The sequence below is a fragment of the Scyliorhinus torazame genome, chromosome 21 (genome assembly GCF_047496885.1).
Source record: "Scyliorhinus torazame isolate Kashiwa2021f chromosome 21, sScyTor2.1, whole genome shotgun sequence".
Lineage (NCBI taxonomy): Eukaryota > Metazoa > Chordata > Chondrichthyes > Carcharhiniformes > Scyliorhinidae > Scyliorhinus > Scyliorhinus torazame.
This window is the reverse complement of record NC_092727.1, coordinates 10,101,530-10,127,485: the sequence shown is the minus strand read 5'-3', so window position 1 is coordinate 10,127,485 and position 25,956 is coordinate 10,101,530. Positions and strand designations below refer to the sequence as shown.

At 45.4% G+C, this 25,956-nt stretch overlaps 1 protein-coding gene across 4 annotated transcripts in view; it reads right to left on the bottom strand.

The window, feature by feature from the left end:
• Nucleotides 1-242: 242 nt before the first annotated feature.
• The window catches only part of zbtb16a (zinc finger and BTB domain containing 16a), a 280,798-nt gene continuing 255,084 nt past the window's right edge, over nt 243-25,956 (bottom strand). For all 4 annotated transcript variants that reach the window (XM_072486482.1, XM_072486483.1, XM_072486480.1 and 1 more), the window contains exons 6-7: nt 14,902-15,069; nt 243-7,534 (exon numbers count right to left, since the gene is read on the bottom strand). In XM_072486482.1, the coding sequence (XP_072342583.1) occupies nt 7,305-7,534; nt 14,902-15,069 (398 nt within the window). In that variant the 3' untranslated portion in view covers nt 243-7,304. The remainder of the gene's footprint in view (nt 7,535-14,901; nt 15,070-25,956) is intronic.

The following is a 25,956-nucleotide window of genomic DNA, read 5'->3' as shown; positions in this document are numbered from 1 at the left end:
GTCTTGTAGGGACCACTCCATTGACAAGTTGGTATTATACTCAAGGCAGCGATCGATAGATTTTTGAGTACTCAGGGATTTAAGGGACATGCGGATAGTCTAGAAAGGTGGAGTTGATCAGGCACAAAATCAACCAGTGTCCTGTTGAATGGTAGGGCAGACTCTGTAGGTCAAACCGCCTAACTCCAGCTTCCCGTTCTTACGGTGGGATTGCTATTCTGCAAAGAGTGAACAAGACACAGTTGAAGTGCATTTCATCATTTATTTATTTTTTTCTAACTGCAGAGTCAAGTTATACGACTGAAACACTGGTTATTCCTTCTTTTTTTTTATTTACGTGACTTATAAATAAAATACAAAAAATGTTCACTACAAAAAATCTACTGTTAGTAGGATGTAAAAAATATTCTCTTTCGCTATTGAAGGCACAAACTTCACTTAGTGACACATGAAGAAAAATAACCTGCAGCATTTCTCTTTTTTTTTTTAAATTTCCCCCATCAGAACACTGAAAAAGTAAAATGACAAAGCAGTGAAAAAAAACCCACACAGGATGAGGCGGCGATTAAGCTCGGGTAATTACATCACAATGTGGATGGGGCACGCACACAAGGTTGCAATTTCCTTTTGCGCCGATGAGGACAGGACCCGCAGTCACAAGTCCAAACACAGTTTCTCATTCAAACAAGGCAACAACAACAAAAAAAAAAAACACGACAAAGAAATTTTTAAAATTCGTGAACAAAAAAGAAAATGGCACCTTCCAAATGTAGGCCAACAGGTGCTGAGGTAGACTCAACCATAACGTTAATTCAAAAAAAGAAAAAAATAATAGAACACTTTTTTTATATTAAAAAATGTAATAGAAAGCAATTAGACTGGCACATGCGTTGTCACAAGTCAAAACGAAACAAATGGCTGATTGCCATGAATACACTTGGTCCAAAGGCAGTCCTCAGTGCTAAATATATATCTATTTATATATATGTGTATATATACGGACATGATGGCTCTTTCTGCAATAATACAAGTCTTCACCATCTCAAACTGGCACAATGCACAAGAAGCAAACCCCAAAAGGATAATGGATGCAGGATTTCTTATTTTTTTCAAAACACACTTTCCGAAAACAAAGCACAAAGCATGGAACAGCTTCTCTTAACAAAACCTATGCAACATTTGCACTTGACTGCAGTAGGAGTTCAAAGCCTGATTTATTAAAAAAATAAAATTGTTCAAGAAAAAAAAAAAACCGTAGACAGTTTAGGCACACCATCATAAACATCACATACCATGTGTTACTATGCATGTTTTGCACTAAATCAAAATAGTCACTGGCCGTGCAATGTTGCCACTGATTCAGCTTCTCTCATACAGGGCGCCTCTCCTGTATTGACTGGCACCACAAGAGTTGAATGTGGGAATAAATGTGCACTATCCATTTCCCTGGCACTCAGTGAAACTTCCCCCCACCCCTCTTAAGTTGCTCCATAAAGAAATTCGTCATTTTTACCCAAACCTTTGTGGTACGCAACAGAAAGTCTAGTTTTAAACAAAAAAAAGTCTACCCAACAAGGTGGCATTTTAAAAAAATTAACCTTCACCTCAATCTGATATCACCAACTGTGACGGAAATGCTCTACACACTAGTGTTAAACAGCTCACAATATCGGTCTCCAGACTGAAATCATTTGTGGCACTTTTGGGCATGTTTCACAGTTCCAAGTGGATGTTGAATGAACAATTCACCTCCTCACTGTGATGGGTTTCTGTAAACTGAGTAACAATATGGAAATGCTTGATTATCAAAAACCGCCCAATGATCTGTACCCAACAGTAGGAGGTATGGAGCACTAGATCTCTGAGCAGACATGTCAACTCCATTCGCCTTCATGCTGGTTTATAGGAGGGATCGCTTCCACCTCACTGGTGGAAGGTCCATTGGCAAGACTTGTCTTGCCCTGGAGGAATGTATCGTCTCTCAGTTTATCATGGCCCAGCATTAATGATGAACCATAGGAATCCTATAGCCTGAACAGGTGCATCCTTAAAGTGGCAGTAGTGATGAAAGGTGTCACCATTAGGAAGGGAGTAAAGTAATGAACAATTCTTTAAATTGTAACAAAAAGCACTAACTAGTAAACTCAAATGAACTACACCTACTTTGAGTTTATAAATTGACTGCTCATAGATTAACTAACCAACAGTGAAACAGACTCTTGAAGGTGTATTCTCTGGATAAAATGAGATTAAAAATTACTTCAGCACCAAAGGGGATCGAGGTTTGATAGAAATGGAGCCCGAAATGTGATTTAAATGGTTATCCTGATGGGACAGGTCAATTTTGTGTCAACCCCCTCGCTGACAATGGCTGTCAGGTCAAGTCCTGGATAGATTTTTGACTGACGAATGGTACTGAAGGGTGAAAAAAAAAAGACATTTTAAGTACTTCAACGACCACCATGTCCCATTGAAGAATTGAGCAGAAAAGGCCCAAAAGATTGTGGATAGGTGACTAACACATGACTAATTTCTAAGAGTAGTCCTTTAACATTCTTTCGGCCTCTTGAATAAGCAAGATAGGTGTATCACTTATTTCCAGTGTTAAAAGTGTCCCAAAAAAAGGGGGCCGTGTGAGTTCCAATGAACCACAGGAGAACTTCACTATTCCAGATCTATATTTAAATTTGTATGATTTTGCACCCAAGAAAAAGGCAAAACACACACCAATTTATAGCTCAATACATTTGATGCAAATACTGTGAAAAGAAAACACTTAATTTTGAGGAAAATCAATTTTTGGAAGTTCTTGTTGGTACAGTCTTGTCAAAAAGAACAGGGATTCTTGGCATCAGCTAAGGGTTAAACAAATGAATGGAAGTCATTGACTCCAGGTTGACTATTGTTAGTTTGCCCTAAATCTAACCTCCTCATTAAAGATCTCCATTTCCTGCTCATTAGGTCAAGAACTGCCAAGTTAGATCCATTAAAGCCCAGCTTCAGCTACAGTCTAAAAACTGATGCGAGTGACTCCAATAAAGTGTTTTCCAAAGTAAATCCTTGCTTCATTAATGTGCATAACAGAAGAAGAATAAAAGTGAATGGTTCAAGATTTGTTGGAGCTCAGCTTGGCTGCACAGCTTAATTCTCACTTAACATTTTAATTATAGACAAATCCAATTCAATTTAAACCACATTAATGGACTCTTAAATTTCACTTCACTCACATCAGATTAAATCAAAGTTTCACTCGTACTCAATACCATCTTTTACTTTAAGGAAAAGATGGAGAATGCTTGTTCTTGATGATGCAGGGAATTATACACAAGTGAGGGAGTTGGAGGGGTAGCAAGAATTGACCACTTCCCTATTGAAGGGTGGCAACATCAGGTACTTCCAGGTCAAAGGTCACCAACACAAAACTAACCTAGGTCAATGGCTACCCTTGCATGCCTGTGCGAAAGTTCATACCAGACACTAACCAGGTTTCAAAGGCTGTCATTCGGCACTAACACAGGTCAAGAACTGCACGCATCAACAATATACAAGCTCAATCTCAAGAGGAACGCTGCACCCAGTGGGCATCTGAACGATTAAAAGCAGATTTGTTCGGTGAGCTCATGCCCACTGAATTGAGATTATTCAAGGTGGACCTCTACGGGCAACGGGGCAGGAGCCTTTCACATCATCAGCACACAGCTGGAGTTGAATGCAGCTTCAGCCCGTGTCCAATTCCATCTGGTCCTGAAGGGAGAATTAGGATCCCCTTTCTGGGAATAAGAATCTGATATCTTCAATGACATTCTTTATTTGTGCTGATATAAAGAAAAGTGCTGAGCACAGACTACGTTGTTATTATGCAGTAGTGCATGGCCCTGATCAAAGTCAGGCATTATCCCAGATGCAGGTTTCTATTTTGTATTGTATATTTGGTTCACTTGCCTCCTCTAACAAGAGTTTTTAAACAAAATACCACCACAGCCTTGGCAGTGAAGTAAAATAGATGAAATGCCAGAATAAGTCTCCACGTTACTGTTGGAGCTGGCGGGAAAACTGGTTTTCTTTTCCACAAATTTCTTTGGTCAAACCTCCGAGATGAAAGCTATGCAGCCAAACCTTTGGAGCTTCATTTACATCATCCAGGCCCCTCAATGAAAAACAAGAGGACACCTCTATTACGAGGCCATTAGCAGCCCACCAACTGAACCACAGCCTCAAATTGCAAGTGCTGGTGATTCCATGAACAAGATACTTCAGCTAGCTATGCAGAAACTCAGGCATTGTTTCCATAGTGTTTTCTACCAATGCCAATTAGGTTTGCTTTCTGATGTGCAGATCAATCCCATGGTAACTTTCAACATGGAGCTCACCATGGGACTGCCTCACCTGAATTGCAGCTGTATAGTCCAACTTCAAGAAAAATAAGGGCCGCATTTCCTAAAAAGCGCCAGTCACCATATTTGTATGGTTAACCAAATGGAGTTCCAGTTGAATTAAGTTTTTTTTTAAATGAACAATTGGGCAGCATCACCACCTTCCATTTGTATCTTTCGACTTTGAACTTATTAGCCATGTGCCTGGAAGCAAACAGCAGGGTTTGGTTTCCAACATATACTATATCCAACTATCTTCAATAGCAGAAGTGCTATAATTGGGCAGAGGACTTCTCAGTAAGGAAGCTCAACCTGTTGTCCAAGCATTTTGCTGACTTCCCCACCCTCCAAGCTCAGGTGACAAATAGTCTGCAATATTCCCTTAATAAGGATTGAAGTGCATTTCACAAACCACTTTATAGGTTGGGGAAAGTGGAGGAAGGGGGGTAGGGAAGAGGGACAGGAACAGGAAGGTAATGGGGAATGGAGGGAAAGAGGGAGCGGGAAAGGGAGGGAAAGAGGGAGCGGGAAAGGGAGGGGAAGAGGGAGCGGGAAAGGGGCGAGAAAGGGAGGGGAAGAGGGAGCGGGAAAGGGAGGGGAAGAGGGAGCGGGAAAGGGAGGGGAAGAGGGAGCGGGAAAGGAAGGGGAAGAGGAAGCGGGAAAGGGAGGGGAAGAGGGAGCGGGAAAGGGAGGGGAAGAGGGAGCGGGAAAGGGAGGGGAAGAGGGAGCGGGAAAGGGAGGGGAAGAGGGAGCGGGAAAGGGAGGGGAAGAGGGAGCGGGAAAGGGGGGGGGGAAGAGGGAGTGGGAAAGGGAGGGGAAGAGGGAGCGGGAAAGGGAGGGGAAGAGGGAGCGGGAAAGGGAGGGGAAGAGGGAGCGGGAAAGGGAGGGGAAGAGGGAGCGGGAAAGGGAGGGGAAGAGGGGGTGGGAAAGGGAGGGGAAGAGGGGGCGGGAAAGGGAGGGGAAGAGGGGGCGGGAAAGGGAGGGGAAGAGGGGGTGGGAAAGGGAGGGGAAGGGGGAGCGAGGAAAGGGAGGGGAAGAGGGAGCGGGAAAGGGAGGGAAAGAGGGAGCGGGAAAGGGAGGGAAAGAGGGAGCGGGAAAGGGAGGGAAAGAGGGAGCGGGAAAGGGAGCGAAAGGGGGAGGGGGAAAGGGGGAGGGGGAAAGGGCGGGGAAGAGGGAGCGGAAAAGGGAGGAAAAGTGGGAGGGGGAAAGGGAGGGAAAGAGGGAGCGGGAAAGGGAGGGAAAGAGGGAGCGGGAAAGGGAGGGAAAGAGGGAGCGGGAAAGGGAGGGAAAGAGGGAGCGGGAAAGGGAGGGGGAAAGGGAGAGGAAGAGGGAGCGGGAAAGGGAGAGGAAGAGGGAGCGGGAAAGGGAGAGGAAGAGGGAGCGGGAAAGGGAGCGGAAGAGGGAGCGGGAAAGGGAGAGGAAGAGGGAGCGGGAAAGGGATCAATCGACAGTTAAAGGGATAATCTTTCTGGCCAGTGAATCCTAGCCAAGTCAAAAGGTCCCTCAGTCAGATGCAATAAGATACTTATCCTTTGCCTGTAGGAATTGTCCTTTGTTGCTCGGCAACAGGATGTTCCCCTCTCTTGGCCTGTGTATTCAATGTACTGCCTGGTTGAATTAATAACTCGAGCTTATATCACAAAGTAACTTGCTGTTGTTTTTTTGATTTAGTGCTAAATGCATGGAATAACATTGGGAAACAACGACACTGAATTCTCACACATTCACAAAAGAAAAAAAAAATCATATTTCACATCACAGAGGCAGAAAAGGCTGGAGGCTATCACAATCTACAAATGTGACAGGGTTGACAAATATTACAAAAATATCACAATTTTGTTAATGTCTGATCAATTTTGTCTGAATTTCACAGAGCGTTTCCTCAGCCCCAAGGTTTAAGGTATTATACCCACTCCATTCCCAATGTAGTAATATCTTTTACTAAAATCCTTCTTTGCGCACACATTCATCGATCTCAGTCTCTCTCACACAAACGAGATTCTGCCCAGAGTCATTCCTTTCTCTTGTCTTCACATTTTAGCAAAAACTACATTAGCTGTTCTCATAACGCAAACTTAACACTTTTTCCTTTTTATCTCACTTTAGAAGCTAAACCACCAACTGTCGCCATTTCTACTAGAGGACTACACTCTTTCCATTTTAAGGCACCCCCAAATTCCCTTTTCACCGCTGGACGATAAGAAACGTCTGCGTACAGCATTATCCCATTTATTCCCCCCCCCATTGCTCCTGTGATTTTTAAATTTTTTTTAAAGCCCTCTCCACCCCCCCCCAACTCTCCTAACTACAGCTACGTTCCCTAACCACCCCCCACCCCGCCTTTACATATAGGTGCTGTCACCTTACTAAAACAAATGCAGCGGACGGTACAAGCGTGAGATGTACAGTTGCGGCGACAACGAAAAACACAAAATACTGCAAACTGTGCTTTAGTAATTTGCCCAAAAAAAAAAGTTTTAAAAAAGAGGTAGCTTTCAGAATACGTTTTGACCTTGCCTGACCGGGCAGGGTCATTTTTTTTTTTCTTTTAAAGGAAAAACAACACAATTTTGGTAATGACCACACGTAGGTACAATCTCAAAAACAAACAGCTTCCTCTCCTGTGGCACTTTACAGTCTCTTAAGTACTTAAACTTTTTCTGCTGCCCATCACGTTTTGTGACGTTCTTCTTAAATAACTCAAGCTTGTACACAAAAGGAGGACATGCACATGGGATGGACGGGGAATGCGGCAGGGGGGCGGGGGGAACAAGATATATCATTAGCTGAACAAGGTCATACAACACGAGGTAATTTCAAGCACACTGTTCATAACACAGAAAATGGTTCCAAAGAAAAAAATGTAAAAATTTAATTTTCTTCCCCATGTTCACAGCACTGTTGTTCTTTCCCCCCCCCTCGGTGTTACGATTAGACATAGCATAGATAGAGATAGGTTTTCTCTATTCTCCAATCTGGCGGGATGTCCTCAGGCTTGTGGTTTTTCATGTGCTTTTGCATAGCAGAGAGGCTGGGGCAGTAATCCAAACATATTGTGCACTGGTAGGGAGAGGCTCCATTATGGGTGCGCAGGTGCTTGATCATCGCGGAGTAGTCTCGGGACCGTTGATGGCACAGTTTACACTCAAAGGGCTTTTCACCTGTGAAAGAAAAAAGACAAGTGAACCCTTTAAAGGCCAAAACATCCTTTATTTTCCATTGAAGACCATGAGCAACAATACCCAGAGTCCTCCACCAATTCCATTCTCCTTCCCCCCTCTTGTCCATTTCTCCTTCCTTTAGCCACCTCATCCACCCATTCCGATTTCCCCACTTCCTCCACTTATTCCCCTCCTTCCATCCCATAGACAGACATTTAGCCACTGCTCTGTATTATGATATCTAAAGACTGCCTTTAACTCCACTTAAATTGAGTCTTTTTCTCACCTGTTACCTGCAAACCATCGCCTATCCAAACTCTACAACATGCATAAAGGAAATTCACTCCAACCAGTCTGAGATGGTACTTATTTTCCCCCTTTCTTGGGCTACAAGTTTCGCTGGCTGAGCCAGTATCTGTTGCTCATCCCCAATTGCCCTTGAACTGGGTGGCTTGCGAAGCCACTTCAAAGAGTTGTTCAGAGTTATTGGGTAAGGGCGGCAGATTTCCTTCGCTCAATGATACCAGTGAACCAGATATGTTCGCCGTTACCAAGAGGGGCTTTCAATTCCAGACTTACGAATTGTGTGGTGGATTTAAATCGGTGTTCTCAGAACATGAGTCGGGGGCCTCAGGATTATTAGCCCACCGACAATACCATTATGCCACCAGCTCCCTCGTCCCTACTAAGCGAGCAAATAGCCCCAATCACAATTACCTGCCCTGCTCTCATAGTCCTTCAGTTATTCTTCAGGGTAGCACAAACCATTTGATCAACATGCAGAGTATGCACGTTAGCAAGGCAGCTTACCCTCCACTGAACTGAGTTTTATCCTCAATTCCCCCATTAACGATTTAATATCATCTTTTAAAATGGTTACGCAGGTGTGTGGCACAGGCTGCAAGTGACTGGCATGGACAGGTATTTGAGAGCCAACAGTTTACTGCATACCATTCACATCAAAGCAGCATATACCCTTCCATATCTCAGCAGATTTATAATCAAATTAACCTGCGCCATTTAAGTCTGGCATTTGAATTATAAACAGTTCAAATCTGGAAAATATATAAATTGCAATAGATGGTGGTTGCAAATCAATCCAGCGGCTCTCTCAAGTTTTTATTAACCCAATTTCCCAAATCAAAAATACTGTTGGACAAATGATTTATAAACCATTAATTGAAACACAGTCTACAGAGGAAATATTGAATTAGAACTGAGAAGGTTCCACCCCACCCTCTGCTCCACAGGCAAAACCGCTGGGCAGAATTCTTCGTCCCGCCCCACCCATTTTCTGGTTTGATGCGCCCCCGCCAGCAGTGGGATTCTCCGTCCAGGCAGCCGGGCAATGGGGTTTCCCATTGTGGGCACCCCAATGCCACTGGGAAATCCACAGACATGAGTGTGCTGGGTGTCTGTGCGTTGGGTGTCTGGTTGGTACCAAGTTCTATTTATCATTGTCTTTCAAGTCATGGTCTCCCAGACCGATTGTAACAACTTTCTCAAGGACAGCAATTGCTCAGTTTACCTGGCGTAGAATTACAAATAATTCACGAAGTGGAAACGGCCCGTTCAGCCCAACAGGTTCACGCACCAGATGAATCCTCTCTCACCCTACTTTATCTCACTATCGGCATATCTACCATTTAGATCAATTCTATCCTTGCCTGCTATACATTTGCCTGTCAATTTTCTTTTCTCTGGCCACCCCTCCTTCTGCGCATTCACGCCCCTCCAGCCCAGTTGAGGTTTCCATATCCTGCGCTGGGATCAGCTAACCGAATGTGGAGCAGGGATCACATTTACTATTGCCTTGATCTTCCCATCAGTATATCCTTCTACTCCTCTCTCCCTTGTGTGTTTATCTAGATTCCCTTTAATTGCACAATCAGTCCGTTCATCTCAACCACTCCCTACGGTAATGAGTTCCACATCCTCACTAACCTCTGGGTAAAAGTGTTTCTCCCGAATTTCATATTGGATTTGTGACTTCATCTTTCTCTCTGCGCTTATCTAACTTCGCCTTAAATGCACCTATTTTAAGTTTACTCGTCAAATACCAGGAATGGGTGCGTTGTCTTATGAGGAATGATCGGACAAGCAAGCTTGCAAGAGTTTAGAAGAGTAAGAGGCAGCTTGATTGGAACATATAAAGACCCTGAGGGGATGTGGAGAGGATGTTCCTCTCGTGGGAGAATCTAGAACTAGGGGATCACTGTTTAAGACAGATGAGATTTATTTTCTCTCAGAGGGTAGAGTGTCTTTGAAACTCCCTTCCTCAGAATGCAGTGGAAGCATAGTTAGACTGATTCTTGATGAATAAGGGGGTGAAAGATTCTCAGGGATAGGTGGGAATATGGGGTTGATGTTACAATCAAATCTGCCATGACCTTATTGGATGGCGAAGCAGGCTTGAAGGGCCGAATGGCCTACTCCTGCCCAAAACCCGTACGTTTGCACGTATTCATTCATGATGATTGCTACTTTCCTCCCAATCAGAATCCCATTAATTAGCTGCAGGGCAAGTTCTGGGAGATGCTCACACATCGTAAAAAGGAGCTTCCTCACTCTGACTCAGTTGTCGAGTCTGCTGGCCACTTGGAACTGCACTGGACAAATCAGGACAACAGTGTAAGTACAATCCTTACTCTGCACTGGGTTAGCGGGGAAATCACAATTGGGCTGGAGGGGCTAGGGAGGGAGGGAGAGAAGAAATTCAGAGTGCATGATATTAGGTGAGGATAGAATTGATCTGCAATGTGTCAGCTCTTTCAGTGCTGCCACGCTCAGGTCGATAAATCAGCAACAAAAGCACATCCATAAGCTTTGGCTCATTTCAGCAAACAATTAGGATAAGTTATGGAGGCAGTATGGCCAGGTGACAGCGGCAGAATTATTTGCTGCTGGTTCCCTTCAGCAAGGGCTGTCTTCTGGTCAAGTGGGATTTACTCAAAATCACAAGTCAGGGTGATTTCCCTCCGGAAGGGTGACGTGCGTAACCTCACCAGCCTTACAGAAATGTGTCAAAATAATGTCGGCACATCTCCAGATTTCTCATCACCAGGAAGATACTCATTAATAATCAGGACAGTGACAACAGATACATATTGGAAACTGAAGGAAGCTTTCAGCCCCTTGCGCCTGTTTAGCCATTCAATTAGATTATCACTGATCTTTACACCCCACTTCCCGATTACAAAATGGACACTTTGCAAAGACTGCAGGGAAAATGGACAATACTGAGAAAGCAAGCAGGTGCAGGGTTTGTCTGTTGATTGGAGCCGCAGGTCACAGACAAGACCAAAACTGCAAAGCCATTAGCATACTAATGAGCCATCTCCGGGGACAAAAGAGTAACATTTAAGTAAACAATACCAAGGCAGACACCCCGGCGCCAGAGGAGACCAGAACAAAGCAGGCCAACGGCCACCTAGGACACGCCCAGCAATCAGGGCACCCACCCCTTTATTGGAGGAAGTCGATAGGAACGATTGAGAAGCTGCCCAATTAATTGGGACCAAGTTCAAGGCCCGCCCAAAAGCGCACAAAGCCCCTTTTGGGTATAAGAAGGATCCCCCAAGAGAGAATCCTTCTCTTGGCTCCGGCTCTCACCGAGGAGAGACCTGCCCAAAAGCTGCACCAGAACAAGTAAGTCCAAGGTCAACACACGCTACCAGACTGACGACCTTAGCTGTTATCCCGTACCAGTTCCACCCCAGCAGCCTCAGAACCGAACAACGGCCATTGTTCCTCGGACTGAGTGGGCGCCCGAAGCCAAGTATTGGCTTTAGCAGTAGTGATAGTTTAGTCTGTAGTGTCTGTGCATGAGTACATTTAACTGTGTGTGTAAATAAATAAGCATTTGTCTTTGAACTAACTAACTGGTGTATCGAGTCTTTGATCAGTATTCGGTTTGAACCTTGTGGCGGTATCGAAAGATACCTGGTGACTCTAGAGCAAAACATAATTAGAATTAAGGAAGGCGACCATATTGACCGCCATATTCAGAGCAAATAAAGAGAAACACCAATTAGCAACAGGCTCCATATCCCTCAATATCCCAACCCTACCAAGAAGCTGTCGCCCTTGGTCATTCCAATTGTTCCCCAGCATGCACTGAATCTTTGAGAGAGAGGATTCCACATTTCCACTAGCTTTTGGATAAATTTCTGAATTCCTGAATGCCCCCTAGCTCTAATTTTATTACATTCCTTTGTTCTCAATTCCTCAGTTTCATCTCTATCTAGCTGTCAACATTTCAAACACGTCAGTCAGATGAATGCACAATCTTCTATACGCTTCACAATTCACCCCATGTGACGGTGTTAAAGTTGACTCCTTTACGGCTTTTCCCCAAGCTGACCGTCCGATTTGCTCAACCTCTCCTTAAATCACTTTCCTTTCCAAATCCGAAATATCGTACTCTCACTTTCAACATTGACTCAGCATTATTCGGAGTTAACAGAAAATCTAACCCACTATAACTAAAGGTTCTGGGTAACATCAAAATCTGCACTTTGTCTATTTATTCAGTAAATCTGCACTTTGTCTATTTATTCAGTGAATTAGATACTGACAAGTAGGCCAATAATTGAAAAGTTTAGAACAAGAGAAGTTGGCAAGACCAATCTCTCCACAGGTTGGCAAACCCACTCATAAGATGTTACAGGACTAATTGGCGTAAGGAAAATTGGGGAATGAGAAGCAATTTACAGAATTTACAGTGCAGAGGAAGGCCACCGGCCCATCTGCACCAGCCCTCACTTAAGCCCGCACCTCCACCCTATCCCCGTATCCCCACCTAACCTTTTTGGAAACGAAGGGCAATTTAGCACGGCCAATCCACCCCACCTGCACATCTTTGGACTGTGGGAGGAAACCGGAGCACCCGGAGGAAACCCACGCAAACACGGGGGAGAACGTGCAGACTCCGCCCAGACAGTGACCCAAGCCGACAATCGAACCCGGCACCCTGGAGCTGTGAAGCAACTGTGCTAACCACTGTCCTACCATGCCGCCCCGAAGGGTGTGCACTTCGGGGGGGGGGGGAGGGGGAGAGCGGGGGAGGAAAAGGAGCCAAGATTGATTGGTTTCTAAAAAGGAGTAATGTTCTGGCCTGCACCTTCTCAACCCAAGGAACTAACCAAATTCAGCAAAGGGAACGAAAAATACCAGATTATTCATAATATTACACCAGGAGGAGAAAAGGAGAGAGAGTGAGCACAAGTGAAACAGCAAGCACGAGATTGCAAGCCTGGGAGAGTGCCGTGAGTGAGAATGCTTGAGAGTGACAGTGAACATGAACGAGTGAGCATGGGGCGAGATCTCCAGAGGTATTAGTTTGAAAAAGAATTGATGAATAGAAACAGGAAAGAAAACGTTGAGTTGCCAATATATTGGGGTGAGGGGGGTCTAATTAAATATAATGCATCATTTAACTCCTGTACCATGGTAGGAGACTTGATTTTAATTTAGGCATTTTCCCAACTTCAGATTCTCCCCCACCCCCTCATGGGAAAGTATCCTTTTACCCAGACCACCGTTCCAATGGCAGAGAATTAGCAACTGGGCAGATATGAACTACAACAGTCCCAGCCTGACAAACTGCAAAATCGACATTTGATTCCCAACCTCCCCCTACAAGCATCACACAATTAAACATCGAGAAGCACACTACTAAATTACCAAGAAATGTTCTGCTTCAATTAGGATTTCTATGACCTGACTCAAATCAGTTTTTCCTTTAACAAAACAAAATAGAGACTGTAATTTATAATGTCGAGCAGCAGCCAGTTTAATCTTTCACGTGAGAAGGGAGTACAATGTTAAGGCACATAGATCCCAAATATAGTCCAATCTGTGGAAGGAATCATCTGTGTGTTAAGAGAAAGCTGACACTATGCTGTGCAGCGAAGGTGCGGGGAAATGGGAACAATGTGTCCAGATCGTTTTAAATACATTCATGTGGTCCGCTACATTGGATTTTTTACATCAGAGTGCCATTTAATCAGAAGTGATTAATTGGACTCAGATATAGCAAACACGAATAGGGTGAAATTTATCAGAATTTTATGAATGGAAAGGAGTTTACTGAAATCCTGAGTATCAGGGCTGAACAAAGAGAGTTACTGCTCCTACATCTTATGGTCTGATGGTTGAAAAATAAACTTTGGAATCCTACATACAAGCGGTGAATGGGATGTGATGGATTGGAATTCCATAGACTGGAAGTGAATGGGAAGGGGTTTAGATCAATGGAATTCAACAGACAAGGGGAACAGTTGAACTCTTGGGTGTTGGGGTTCTATGCACCGGGAGTAAATGGGTGAATTTTTATTAAATTCTTCCACGGGATGTGGCCATTTCTGGCTGGGCCAGCATTTATTGCCCCTGAACGGAGTGATTCGCTGGGCCATTTCAGGTGGGCAGTTGAGAGTCAACCAGATTGCTACGGGTCCGGAGTCACATGTAGGCCACACTAGATAAAAGGGCATTAGTGAACCAGATGGATTTTTACAACAATCAACAATGGTTTCATGGTCATCATTAGACTTTTAAATTAGGGATGCACGGTAGCATTGTGGATAGCACAATTGCTTCACAGCTCCAGGGTCCCAGGTTCGATTCCGGCTTGGGTCACTGTCTGTGCGGAGTCTGCACATCCTCCCCGTGTGTGCGTGGGTTTCCTCCGGGTGCTCCGGTTTCCTCCCACAGTCCAAAGATGTGCAGGTTAGGTGGATTGGCCACGATAAATTGTCCTTAGTGTCGGGTGGGGTTACTGGGTTATGGGGATAGGGTGGAGGTGTTGACCTTGGGTAGGGTGCTCTTTCCAAGAGCCGGTGCAGACTCGATGGGCCGAATGGCCTCCTTCTGCACTGTAAATTCTATGATAAAATCTAAATTTTTCAATTTTTACCATCTGCCCTTGTGGGATTTGTATCCGGGTCCCTGGGGTGTTATCTTGGCTCTCTCGATTACTAGTCCAGTGACAAAAGCACTATGCCTCTGCCTTCCCTTCTATATACTGGGAGCAAGGACATTTCACCCACTGGAATACTATATACTGGAGTGAATGGAAGGAGTTGAGACTGTGCACTCATTAACATGCATTCTATAGATTAAACTGCCAGTGTAAACGTGGGTTGAAATTCTCCGGTCGTTGCAATTCATTTTTCTCGCCAGCAGCGCACGCCCGCCAGAGTATTTCCCGATGGCGTGGGGTGGCTACAATGGGCAATCCCATTGACAAGCGTCGGGAGTCTAGAATCTCACCGTCAGCAGATGGCGCTCTGCCGAAAAACCCAGCTGGCGGACCGGAGAATCCCGCCCGTAAAGTGGAAGGCGGAGGTTGTGCGAGCTGGTTTTACCTGTGTGAACCCGGTAGTGAGTTTCCAGCTGGTGCTTCAGACTAAACTTCTTGCCACATCCATTGCACTCGTAGGGCTTTTCCCCGGTGTGAATGCGCTTGTGACTCTTCAGAGTGCACTCGTCTCGGAAGCAGCTCCCGCAGAATTCACACTCGTACGGGTGGTCACCTAGGAGAGAACAAAAGGAAAAAAATATATATATATATTAGGAGATACTTGAGAAAACGGAAGGCTCTCTGACCACCTCATCAAATCCACACACGGAATGCTGGGCTTTGCTCATTGTATCACAAGAGTTACTCGCATTGGGAACAATTTGGATTCCAAATGCAATGGAATGGGGTACGAGGATTAGAGTTTGTTCATAAAACGAGTAAAAACATGGGCGGATATTATTGAAGCACATTTGCGCTCTCAGATTGATGTAACAGATCTCCTGGGCACTATTTCAGGCCAATATTTCCTCCAACCCAATATTATGAAGACAGATTACCTAGCCATCATCACACTGCGGGCGCTTGCTGTGTGAAGATTGGCTACTATAGTGCCTACATTACGGCAGAGACGGTTTAAAATACCTAATTCGCTGTAAAGCACTTCAGGATTTTCCCAGGTTGTGAGAGATGCCTTGGAAATGCAACATCTTTCTTTTTCTTTTATGTAAAACATTACTCGGCAGCACTACGGTGAATTCAGCTATTATTACATTTAATGATGTTAGAGAAACAAAACTCCAGAATATAAACTGAAGCCGGTAAAAAGTGGGCAGCACGGTAGCATAGTGGTTAGCACAATTGCTTCACAGCTCCAGGGTCCCAGGTTCGATTCCCGGCTTGGGTCACTGTCTGTGCGGAGTCCCCACATCCTCCCCGTGTGTGCGTGGGTTTCCTCCGGGTGCTCCGGTTTCCTCGCACAGTCCAAAGATGTGCAGGTTAGGTGGACTGGCAATGCTAAATTGCCCTTAGTGTCCAAAATTGCCCTTAGTGTTGGGTGGGGTTACTGGGTTAAGGGGATAGGGTGGAGGTGTGGGCTTGAGTAGGGTGCTCTTTCAAAGAGCCGGTGCAGACTCGATGGGCCAAATGGCCTCCTTCTGCACTGTAAATTCTATGATCTATGATAATTCTATGAAAGAAAAGGAGGGAGGAAAGAGAAACAATAGATAGATTAAACGGAACATTGGATTTGCCATCACGCAGTGCCTTGTTGCATCTCAAACATCCCAAAGCAGATTACTTTTGAAGGATGGTGACTTCTATCAAGGTGGATGGTGACTTCTACCACTTAGGCCAAGGCAGCCAATTTATAGTCATCAAAGTTCTAGAGAAAACGATCATTGGAGTTTTACAGTTCAGCCTCTTTTTCAGGTTTCAGAAGGTTCCAAACGTACCTGGTCTTGAAAAGAGACAAATAAAAACACAACAACTTCGAGGCTGAAGTGATGGGTGGAAATAAAGGTATTGTCTGACATAATTCATGACATCAGCTGCTTTAAAAACCAATGATTTCCACCATTACCGGCATTTCGTACTTGGGGTGCTTCGCAGGGTCGGTGCTCCTTAGATCATTTCCTGAAGGAGTGCAGTGTGTTCCGTCTACACGATGCTCTGCAGCAACTTGTCAAGACTTCTTTGCTTGGACTTCCAAAATCCCATGACCTCAACCATCTGGATGGGCAAGAGGCGGCAAATGCACTGGAGGACCACTACCTTCAAGTCACACGCTCATCCCTGCTGCTGCTTCTTTGGAACAGGAACAGTTGAGGACTCTGGGACTGTACTTGTTGGGAGTTTAGAAGGATTTTATTGAAACTTACAGAATACTGCAAGGCCTGGATAGATGGACATGGATAGGATGTCCCCACTCGTAGGAAAAACTAGAACCAGAGGACACAATCTCAGACTAAAGGGACGATCCTTTAAAACAGAGATGAGGAGGAATTTCTTCAGCCAGAGGGTGGTAAATCTGTGGAACTCTTTGCCGCAGGAGGCTGTGGAGGCCAAATCACTGAGTGTCTTTAAGACAGAGATAGATAGGTTCTTGATTAATAAGGGGATCGGGGGTTATGGGGAGAAGGCAGGAGAATGGGGATGAGAAAATATCAGCCATGATTGAATGGCGGAGCAGACTCGATGGGCCAGGTGGCCTAATTCTGCTTCTATATCTTATGGTCTTATCTTAACTTCCTTCTTAACAGCACGGTGAGTGTATCGACACCAAATTGATGGCATAGTTCAAAATACGCAGCTCACCACTACCTTCTAAAGGGAAATACTATCAACAGTTTTGTTTCCATTATCGAAGGAAATGTATACTGACATTGGAGGCAGTCCAGAGAAGGTTCACTAGGTCGATCCGGCTATGGAGGGATTTTCTTATGAGGAGAGGTTGAGTAGGTTGAGCCTATGCTCATTGGAGTTTAGAAGAATGAGAGGCGACCTTATTGAGACATATAGGATTCTCAGGGGGCTTGACAGGGTAGATGCTGAGAGGCTGTTTCCCCTTGTGGGAGAGTCCAGGAATAGGGGGCATAATCTCAGAGTAAGGGGCCGCCCATTTATAACAGAGATGAGGAGGAATTTCTTCTGTCAGAGGGTAGTGAATCTGTGGAATTCTTTACCGCAGAGGGCTGTCGAGGCTGGGTTAATTATGTTCAAGGCTGAGACAGACAGATTTTTAATCAGTAAGGGAATCAAGGGATAAGGCAGGAAAGTGGAGCTGAGAATTATCGTATCAGATCAGTAATGAGGGGTATAGATAGGGTGAACAGTTTGGAAGCTTTTTCCCAGAGCGGAAATGACAAGCACAAGTTCAAGGTGAGGGGGGAAAGGTTCAGTGGAGGTGAGCGAGGGAAATTGTTTTTACACAGAGGGTGGTGGTGGCCTGGAATGCACTGCCAAGTGAGGTGGTGGAGGCAGATACACAGGGTATAGAAGGATTACAGGCGGTTGGTCTAGATAGGACATATGATCAGTGCAGGCTTGGAGGGATGGAAGGCCTATTCCTGTGCTGTACGGTTCTTTGTTCTAATGATCTAATTGAATTGCGGAGCAGACTCAATGGGCTGAATGGCCTATTCTGCTCCGACATCTCATGGATGAGCAATAAAGCATTGTCCCAGTAGTTAAAATCTTGAATACACGCATTGTTAGCAATATCCATATCCTACAAATACATTTACTTGCTGTGCTGGCTTCTGGAAAGGGATCGGAAAATAGGCCTCATGTTAGGGGACAGGAAGCACAGTTGTTGCAGGCGATGATCCACAAGTCTTGCATGGGTAAAGCAGGTCACCATGCTTCCAATTGGCTATTTTGCTGGTTGATAACATCATCTCACCCTCCGAGAGAGATTTGTAAACCATTGCAAAGTTACATTCAGGAAAAAGGGCATCAAGGAGAGAGATGGAGATTTTAATCTGTGGCAAAGATGACAAGAATATCATTGGGATTCATCCCAAGTCTGAAAGACTATTCAAGAATGATTCGGGGAGGTTTTTAAGACTCGGAGAGAGTCTCGTATCTTGACACAGGCACAGCTGGATGATGTTATCTAATATTTGTTTTTAATCTCATTTTCCATTCTTTCCACCCTGGAGATGTGGTCTTCTGCTGGTTCACAGTACCTTGAATGTTCTTCTCTCATGGGCCTCCTTCACACACGAGCCCAGACTGTGAGCACGAGTAAGCTATTCAATCCAAGGTGGCATCACAGTCAAGGCAGATGCTATTGTCACTTGACTTTCCAAAACATGCTTCCCAGGTGTGGTCTCCAGAGAGAGCAATTGGGAGCAGAAAGCACATGGGTTCAATTTTACCAATCTTGACCATCACTATCCAACGTACCTGAAGTCTGCATGGCTGCAAGCACAGACCAGGGTTACTTTGGCAAGCTCAGTCACTAATGCGATAATGGGTGGCTGGGAAGGTGGGGGGGGGGGGGGGGGGGGGGAGCTACACACAAGACTCTCTTCAAACAAAAATTGGACAATGACAGGAGCAGACCAACAGAATAATCACTTTTTCTCCAAAATATAACATTTGAAATGACCCCCTACGTGAAAACTATTTGCAATGACCGTCAAAACTAAATCCAGCAATCAGCTGCTGCTGACTAATTTTTTTCAAGAATTTCCAAATAAGGGGCAATTTGGCGTGGTCAATCCACCTACCCTGCACAACTTTTGGGTTGTGGGGGTGTGACTCATGCAGACACGGGGCGAATGTGCGAACTCTACACGGATAGTGACCCGGCGGTGTGAGGTAGCACTGCTAACCACTGCTCCACCATGCCGCTGCCAATTAATAATGAAGAATTTTCCTCAGTGGTAATATCTGACGCTTTTGTTTACTCATCTAATTATAGCAACACAGAATATTCATCTCCACCCCCACCGTTCCCATCCCGAACCCTGTGAGTTTAGTGAAATGCAGAGCGGTGTGTTATATTGCATCCTCTACATTTTAGCAGATGACAAGAGGCAGGCAGTGTTACAACATTTTATTCATTGCCGTACATTTCTTAGCAGCTCCTTGTTTTAAAGCCTTCGGGAGTGACCTACACATTCCCCTGCATTGATGTTAAGCTGCTCTTGTGGCTTTGCATAAATTGCCCTTTCCCCGATTCATACGGTCAGTTCCTTTCTTCTGCGTATTCGCCTTCTTTTTCTCCCACCCTCTTTCAGTCCTCTAAAGCTGGTCAGTGCCGACATCTACTTAAAAATGTGGTCATTGTAAACTGATCAAGGAAAAATGAAACCACTTTTACAAAAGGTCTGACGTTTTGATATTTATTTTCACTGGGTTGCATTGTTCACCCCAGGTCATTCTAAAAAGGGCTCGGATTTTTTTTTTCTGAACACTTTTGATATCAATATTAACTTCATTTTCTGTGCTATCCGTAAAATTTTACAGGAGAGGAGATGGTCATGCAGCCCATCATCTCTGTACTAGCTCTTTGAATAATCATCCAATCCCAAGAAACATGTGGTTGTGTTCCAACTTCAGTTATTAATAGAAAGAGGGCAGGACTAACGAGTCGGCCGCAGCTCTATCAGAGAACAATCCAGTTAGTCCCATTCCTACGTCCTTGCCCCTTATCGCTCTAATCCTTTTCCTCCGCATATACTTATTGAATACCCTGAAGGCGGTTATTTCATCAATAACCATCACCCTATCAGACAGCACTTTCCAAATCCTAACTAGTCGCTGCATACAATTCTGTACTACACCAAATGCTGCATTTAACCTTCTTTAAAGTGACATCTTGCCTCGAACGAAAAACGTTGTAGGTTTGAGTTGCAGTCCCAGACTTGAGCATGTAACGTGAGTGAGTGAGTGAACGTGGTGAGGAGTGAGTGAGTGAGCGTGGTGAGGAGTGAGTGGGGTGTGAGTGAGATGGGAGCGAGGGGAGCGAGGGGAGCGAGGAGAGCGAGGGGAGCGAGGAGAGCGAGGAGAGCGAGGAGAGCGAGGAGAGCGAGGAGAGCGAGGAGAGCGAGGAGAGCGAGGAGAGCGAGGAGAGCGAGGAGAGCGAGGAGAGCGAGGAGAGCGAGGAGAGCGAGGAGAGCGAGGAGAGCGAGGAGAGCGAGGAGAGCGAGGAGAGCGGCGGTATGGGAGTGGGGTGAGTGAGTGAGTGAGTGAGTGAGGTGAGTGAGAGTAGCGAGGAGAGCGAGTGAGTGAGGAGAGCGAGGCGGTGTGGGAGTGGGGTGAGTGAGTGAGTGAGAGTAGCGAGGAGAGCGAGTGAGTGAGGAGAGCGAGGCGGTGTGGGAGTGGGGTGAGTGAGTGAGTGGGGTGAGTGAGTGAGTGAGGTGAGTGACCATGAGAGAGAGATTTTGCATTAATTCAGGGCGAGCCTGTGAGAATAAATAACCTTTATTTCAAACTCTCAAAAGCTTGATGAATTATTTGATTGGAATACACACTCCGTGTAAGAAAAGATGCGCCTCTTTCCATCTGAAATATACTGATTAGTGCTCATTAATTCTGTCCATAACAAAGAGAAAAACTTTGGGGGACTATCGGAAACAGCAGGGGAATGGAATTTAAGGAATTTACTGGACAGCTAAACCAAAGAGCCAGCAGAGGCATAATGGATCCTTTCTGCACTTGATTATTTTACGACTGTATGAAGTAGTTACTAGTCTTATTTTCTGTCCATGGGATCTTGCTGTTGGACAGTTGGCGGTCAGGTTTGTCTACATAACAACAGCGACTGCGCTTCTCAAATCATTCATTGGCTGTGAATCATTTGGAGCAGATAACAGTGCCTATGCGAGAGTATTTTCTTCTTTTCCTCCCTGAACCATCTGGAACATGTTTCCCTTTTTAATAGAAGTCTGTTGCCAGGCATATGGAATGATTCCAGTGACATCCTATCACTGCCAGAGGGACAAAGTTTACTGTGACTTTCTGAATTTGATCCAAAATAGGATTCATTGCAACGGAACATTCGGAAATTTGAGGAATGGGAGAATTTCTTCGTTTTTAAAAAGCAACAAAGTAGATATGAGCAGTAATGCAATTGCGTCTCCACTGCCCCTAGTATTTGGGGAAACGGCTAGAACGATGAACCTCCTTTTAAAAATAAGCATCGGTCCTGCATAATTAGTTACTTGGCAATAGTCATTCTCTAGCATGTTAATTATGTCAAACTCATGCATAACCAGCCCCACATGAAGTGTGCAGAGAAAATGAACAATTAAGAGCCCCCTTCGACTGCCCAGAGACCTGCACCTGTACCCCAAGTGGTGCATTACCTGGAACAGCAGCCACTGGAGCCGCAGTAACAACCAACAAACAGTGACACACAAGAGCCTGGACAGATGAAGATTTGTTGTGTGATAAGCAGCATAAATCATAGCTCCATCAGTACTAAGGGCTCCTGCCTGGTCTGTACAACCAAATACAGGCTGCCAGCAGAGAATGGCAAACGGCCCCGGGTTAAGTACAGAGGGATTTTAAAGTCCGATTTGAGCAGCAGGGAATGAGCGAGTTTCGCTTTGCGACACCATTGTTTCACCACATCTGATCCAATATAAACATTCTGACGACATCCAAAGTACGACCCACAAATTGGTTGCTTCTTATAAATAAGAAAACCAAATTTCACACAGATTGGAGCTTAAGTCCTCCAGCCTACATAAATCCGAGCACCTCCAAATATCTGCTATCTGCAGCCTAACTTGCATTAGATCATGTTCCCCCATTACCTACTACATTTCGGGACCTACATTGGCTCCCGGTTTGACAATGCCTCAATTATAAAACTCTTCATATCCCAATGTGGCCTCACCTCCTCATCAATGTAACCTCCCTCGGCCCTATAACCTTCGAAGTCTCTTACTCATTTTAATCGCGCCATCGTTGGTTGGCGTCCGTGCCTTCATAAGAATAAGAAATAGGAGGAGTAGACTATAAGACTCATCAAGCCTGCTTCGTATTCAATATGATCGTGGCCGATCTTCGACTTCAACTTCACTTTCTTTCCCACTCTCCATATCCCTGGATTTTGAGTCACAAAATCTATCTGACCCAGCCTTAAATTCATTCAAAAGCAGAGCACCCACAATGCTCTTGTGGCAGAGATTTCCAAAGATTCACAACCCTTTAAGTGAAGACATTTCTCTTCATCTCGAACTTAAATGATTGACCCCTTCCTCTGATGCTGTGCCCTCGTGTTCTAGATTCATGAATCCGGGTAACGGATCTGCCAGCATCTCCAATGTTTCAATGGAGATCATTGCACAGAATAAACCGCAACTCCATTTATTCAGCCTCTCATTCCAGAACAATCCTCCCAAGTGAACCTTTGCTGTACTGCCTCCAACGAGAGTATATCCTTCCTTAAACATCGACACCAAAACTGCACACAGTATCACAGTGGCACAATTTTCTGGATGCTGAGCGGTCGGTGTCGTTCTCAAGGTAAGTTCCAGGGGAGGGAGGATGCCGGGGAAGGGGGTGGTCAAAGAACCCCAGGTCCCGGAAGGAAGGGTGCCCCAAAGGCGAAGAGACCTACAATAAATTAATAATCTTATTGTCGCAAGTAGGCTTACATTAACACTGCAATGAAGTTACTGTGAAAAGCCCCTAGTCGCCACATTCCTGCACCTGTTTGGGTACACAGAGGCTCAATTCACCTAACAGCACTTCTTTTGGAATTCATGGGAGGAAACCCATGCAGACACGGGGAGAACGTGCAGACTCCGCACAGACAGTGACCCAAGCCGGGAAATGAACCTGGGACATTGAGACATCACCAACCCTTCCCACGTGAAAAGAAGAATTGTTTATTTTTCTGTTTCCCACCTTGCTTTGACCAATGCCCGCCAGCCTAAAATTTGAGGCCGGGCAGGAAAAGGTACTGAATAGGCCATAAAGAGGCTACTTAAGGGCCTTAAAAGGGAAAAGGGTAGGTTTCCTCCTGAGGACCTGTTCGGCCAGCTGTGAAATTGCGTCCTAGTCAGGGTAGGTGGGATCCCGGGAGAAGCCCGCCAAATCAATTTTATGCCCCCCCCCCCCCCGACGGGTTCCGAGGCCAGGTTGTGGGGTGGGGGAGAAAAAAAAAAAAAGAAAAAAAAGTGTGATCTCAACCAGGCCCTGTAGCAAGCATTCCTTATTTGTGTATTCAAAAGTCCTCATCTATGGAACTAACTTAACTGCGAGGCTACAGGAATCAGGAAGATTTAGCTCACTGGGGCACTTTTACCCAGGAAGAGAAGAGCAGATGGAGGTCTTTAAGAGTATGTCTATCCCATCAAACCCTTTCTTACAGATGACCTTTCCAATTGCCAGAAGCAGGGGCCACAAGTATAAGATTGCCACTCAAATCCAATAGAAAATTCAGGAGAAAACTATTTGTCCGGAGAGATGTCAGAATGTGGAACCATGTGGAAGTTGAGGAGGCTGGCACGGTTGCATTGAAGATGAGGGGCTTAAAACAAAGGGAGAGAAGAATATTCTGATAGGCTTAGGTGAGGACGGGTGAGAGGTGACTCACATGGAACATAAAACTCTGGCCTGGGCCAAGTGACCCATTTATCAGCTCCAGTCAGCTGCGATACGCACGAGGCTGGGTGAAGAGAAAGGACCACAATAACTAGCCAGGGTGAAACTACGCTGTGTGCTACTCCTGCCTGCCTGGGGATGGGTACGAGAGTGTGTGCCGGAAGGAATATACAAAACAGTTTGCGTTTTATAATATGATAAATAACATAAATAACACTTAGAACATGATAAATGTCCCAAGGTGCTTCACAGGAGTGTCAAAGGAATTTTGACACGAGCTGCATCAGGGGTTATCAGGGTAGATGACCAAAAGCTTCGTCAAAGAGGTCGGTTTTAGAGAGCATCTTAAAAGGAGGAGGGAGAGGTGCAGAGGATTAGGGAGGAAATGCCACAGCTCAAGGCGAAGACAGCTGAAGGCGAGGCTGCCAGATACACAAGAGGGAAGAATGTGAGAAGGGTAGAGATCGGAGGATTGTGGTGATAAATAAGGAGGGGAGACTCCATGGAGGGATTTGAAAACAGGGATGAGGACTTTGAAATTGGGAGTGCTCCTTAACGGGAGCCTTCATAGGTCAGTAAGCACAGGGGTGATGGGAGAAGCAGGATCTGGTGAGAGTTAGGCAGCAGAGTGGATGCACTTAATGCAGGATGGAAGAGGGGAGGCCACCCAGGATTGCATTTGAGTGGTCAGGTTGGGAGCTAACACAGTAGCATAGTGGTTAGCACTATGGCTTCACAGCGCCAGGGTCACAGGTTCGATTCCCGGCTTGGGTCACTGCCTGTGTGGAGTCCGCACGTTCTCCCGTGTCTGCGTGGGTTTCCTCCGGGTGCCCCGGTTTCCTCCCACAAGTCCCGAAAGACGTGCTATTAGGTAATTTGGATATTCTGAATTCTCCCTCAGTGTATCCGAACAGGCGCCGGAATGTGGCGACTAGGGGCTTTTCACAGTAACTTCATTGCAGTGTTAATGTAAGCTTACTTGTGACACTAATAAAGATTATTAGAACAAAAGAATGGATGGAACGAGGACTGATCAGATGAGCTGAGGGAGGGACAGAATTGGGTAAGGTTAGGAAGTGGAAAGTCGATATACTGATGGTGCAGATAAGTGGTGACAAAGAACAAGACTGCTGCCTAACAATGGAGAAGTCCCCTGGATTAATTAGATTTAAGCTTTTCACCACAGTACACCGACCAACCAAATCTCAAATTTCCGAATTCCTGGCTTTACAATATGCACGGCAGTCAGTGTGATGATGAAATCACGTCCCAAATTAAAACCGCTTTTGATATAGGTAAAGTTTAAGAAAACAGCACAAGAGCAAATTTAAAAGAAAGGCAGAGTGATTTGTTCCACGTGGTTGGTTTTTGAGAGGGCCTCTCACTGTGCTGTTGCTTGTCGGAGATAATTGCAGTGTTGAAAGAAAATGGACAAAATGTTCAATAAAAGTTCTGTTGCTTGTCGGAGATAATTGCAGTGTTGAAAGAAAATGGACAAAATGTTCAATAAAAGTTCATTACTTCGCTGGAGAATGAGGTATTTACAAATCCTGAAGGGCAAGCCAGTCCTTAAGTGCTGCTCAACTCTTTTCAAGACGCTAACTTCACTAGCGGGAGGGGGCGGCACGGTGGCGCAGTGGTTAGCACTGCTTGCCTCACTGCGCTTAGGACCCGGGTTCGATCCCAGCCCCGGGTCACTGTCCGTGTGGAGTTTTGTACGTTCTCCCCGTGTCTGCGGGGGTCTCACCCCCACAACGCAAAGATGTGCGGGGTAGGTGGATTGGCCACGCTAAATTACCCCTTTATTAGAAAAAATATGTACATAATTGGGTACTTTAAATTTATATTAAAAAGAGGGAGAGAGGGGGGGGAAGAAGAAAGAGAGAGAGAGAGAGAGAGGGGGAGGGGGGGAGCGAGGGGGGAGGGGGGGAGCGAGGGGGAGGGGGGGAGCGAGGGGGAGGGGGGGGAGCGAGCGAGGGAGGGGGGGGAGCGCGGGAGGGGGGGGAGCGCGGGAGGGGGGGGAGCGCGGGAGGGGGGGAGCGCGGGACGGGGG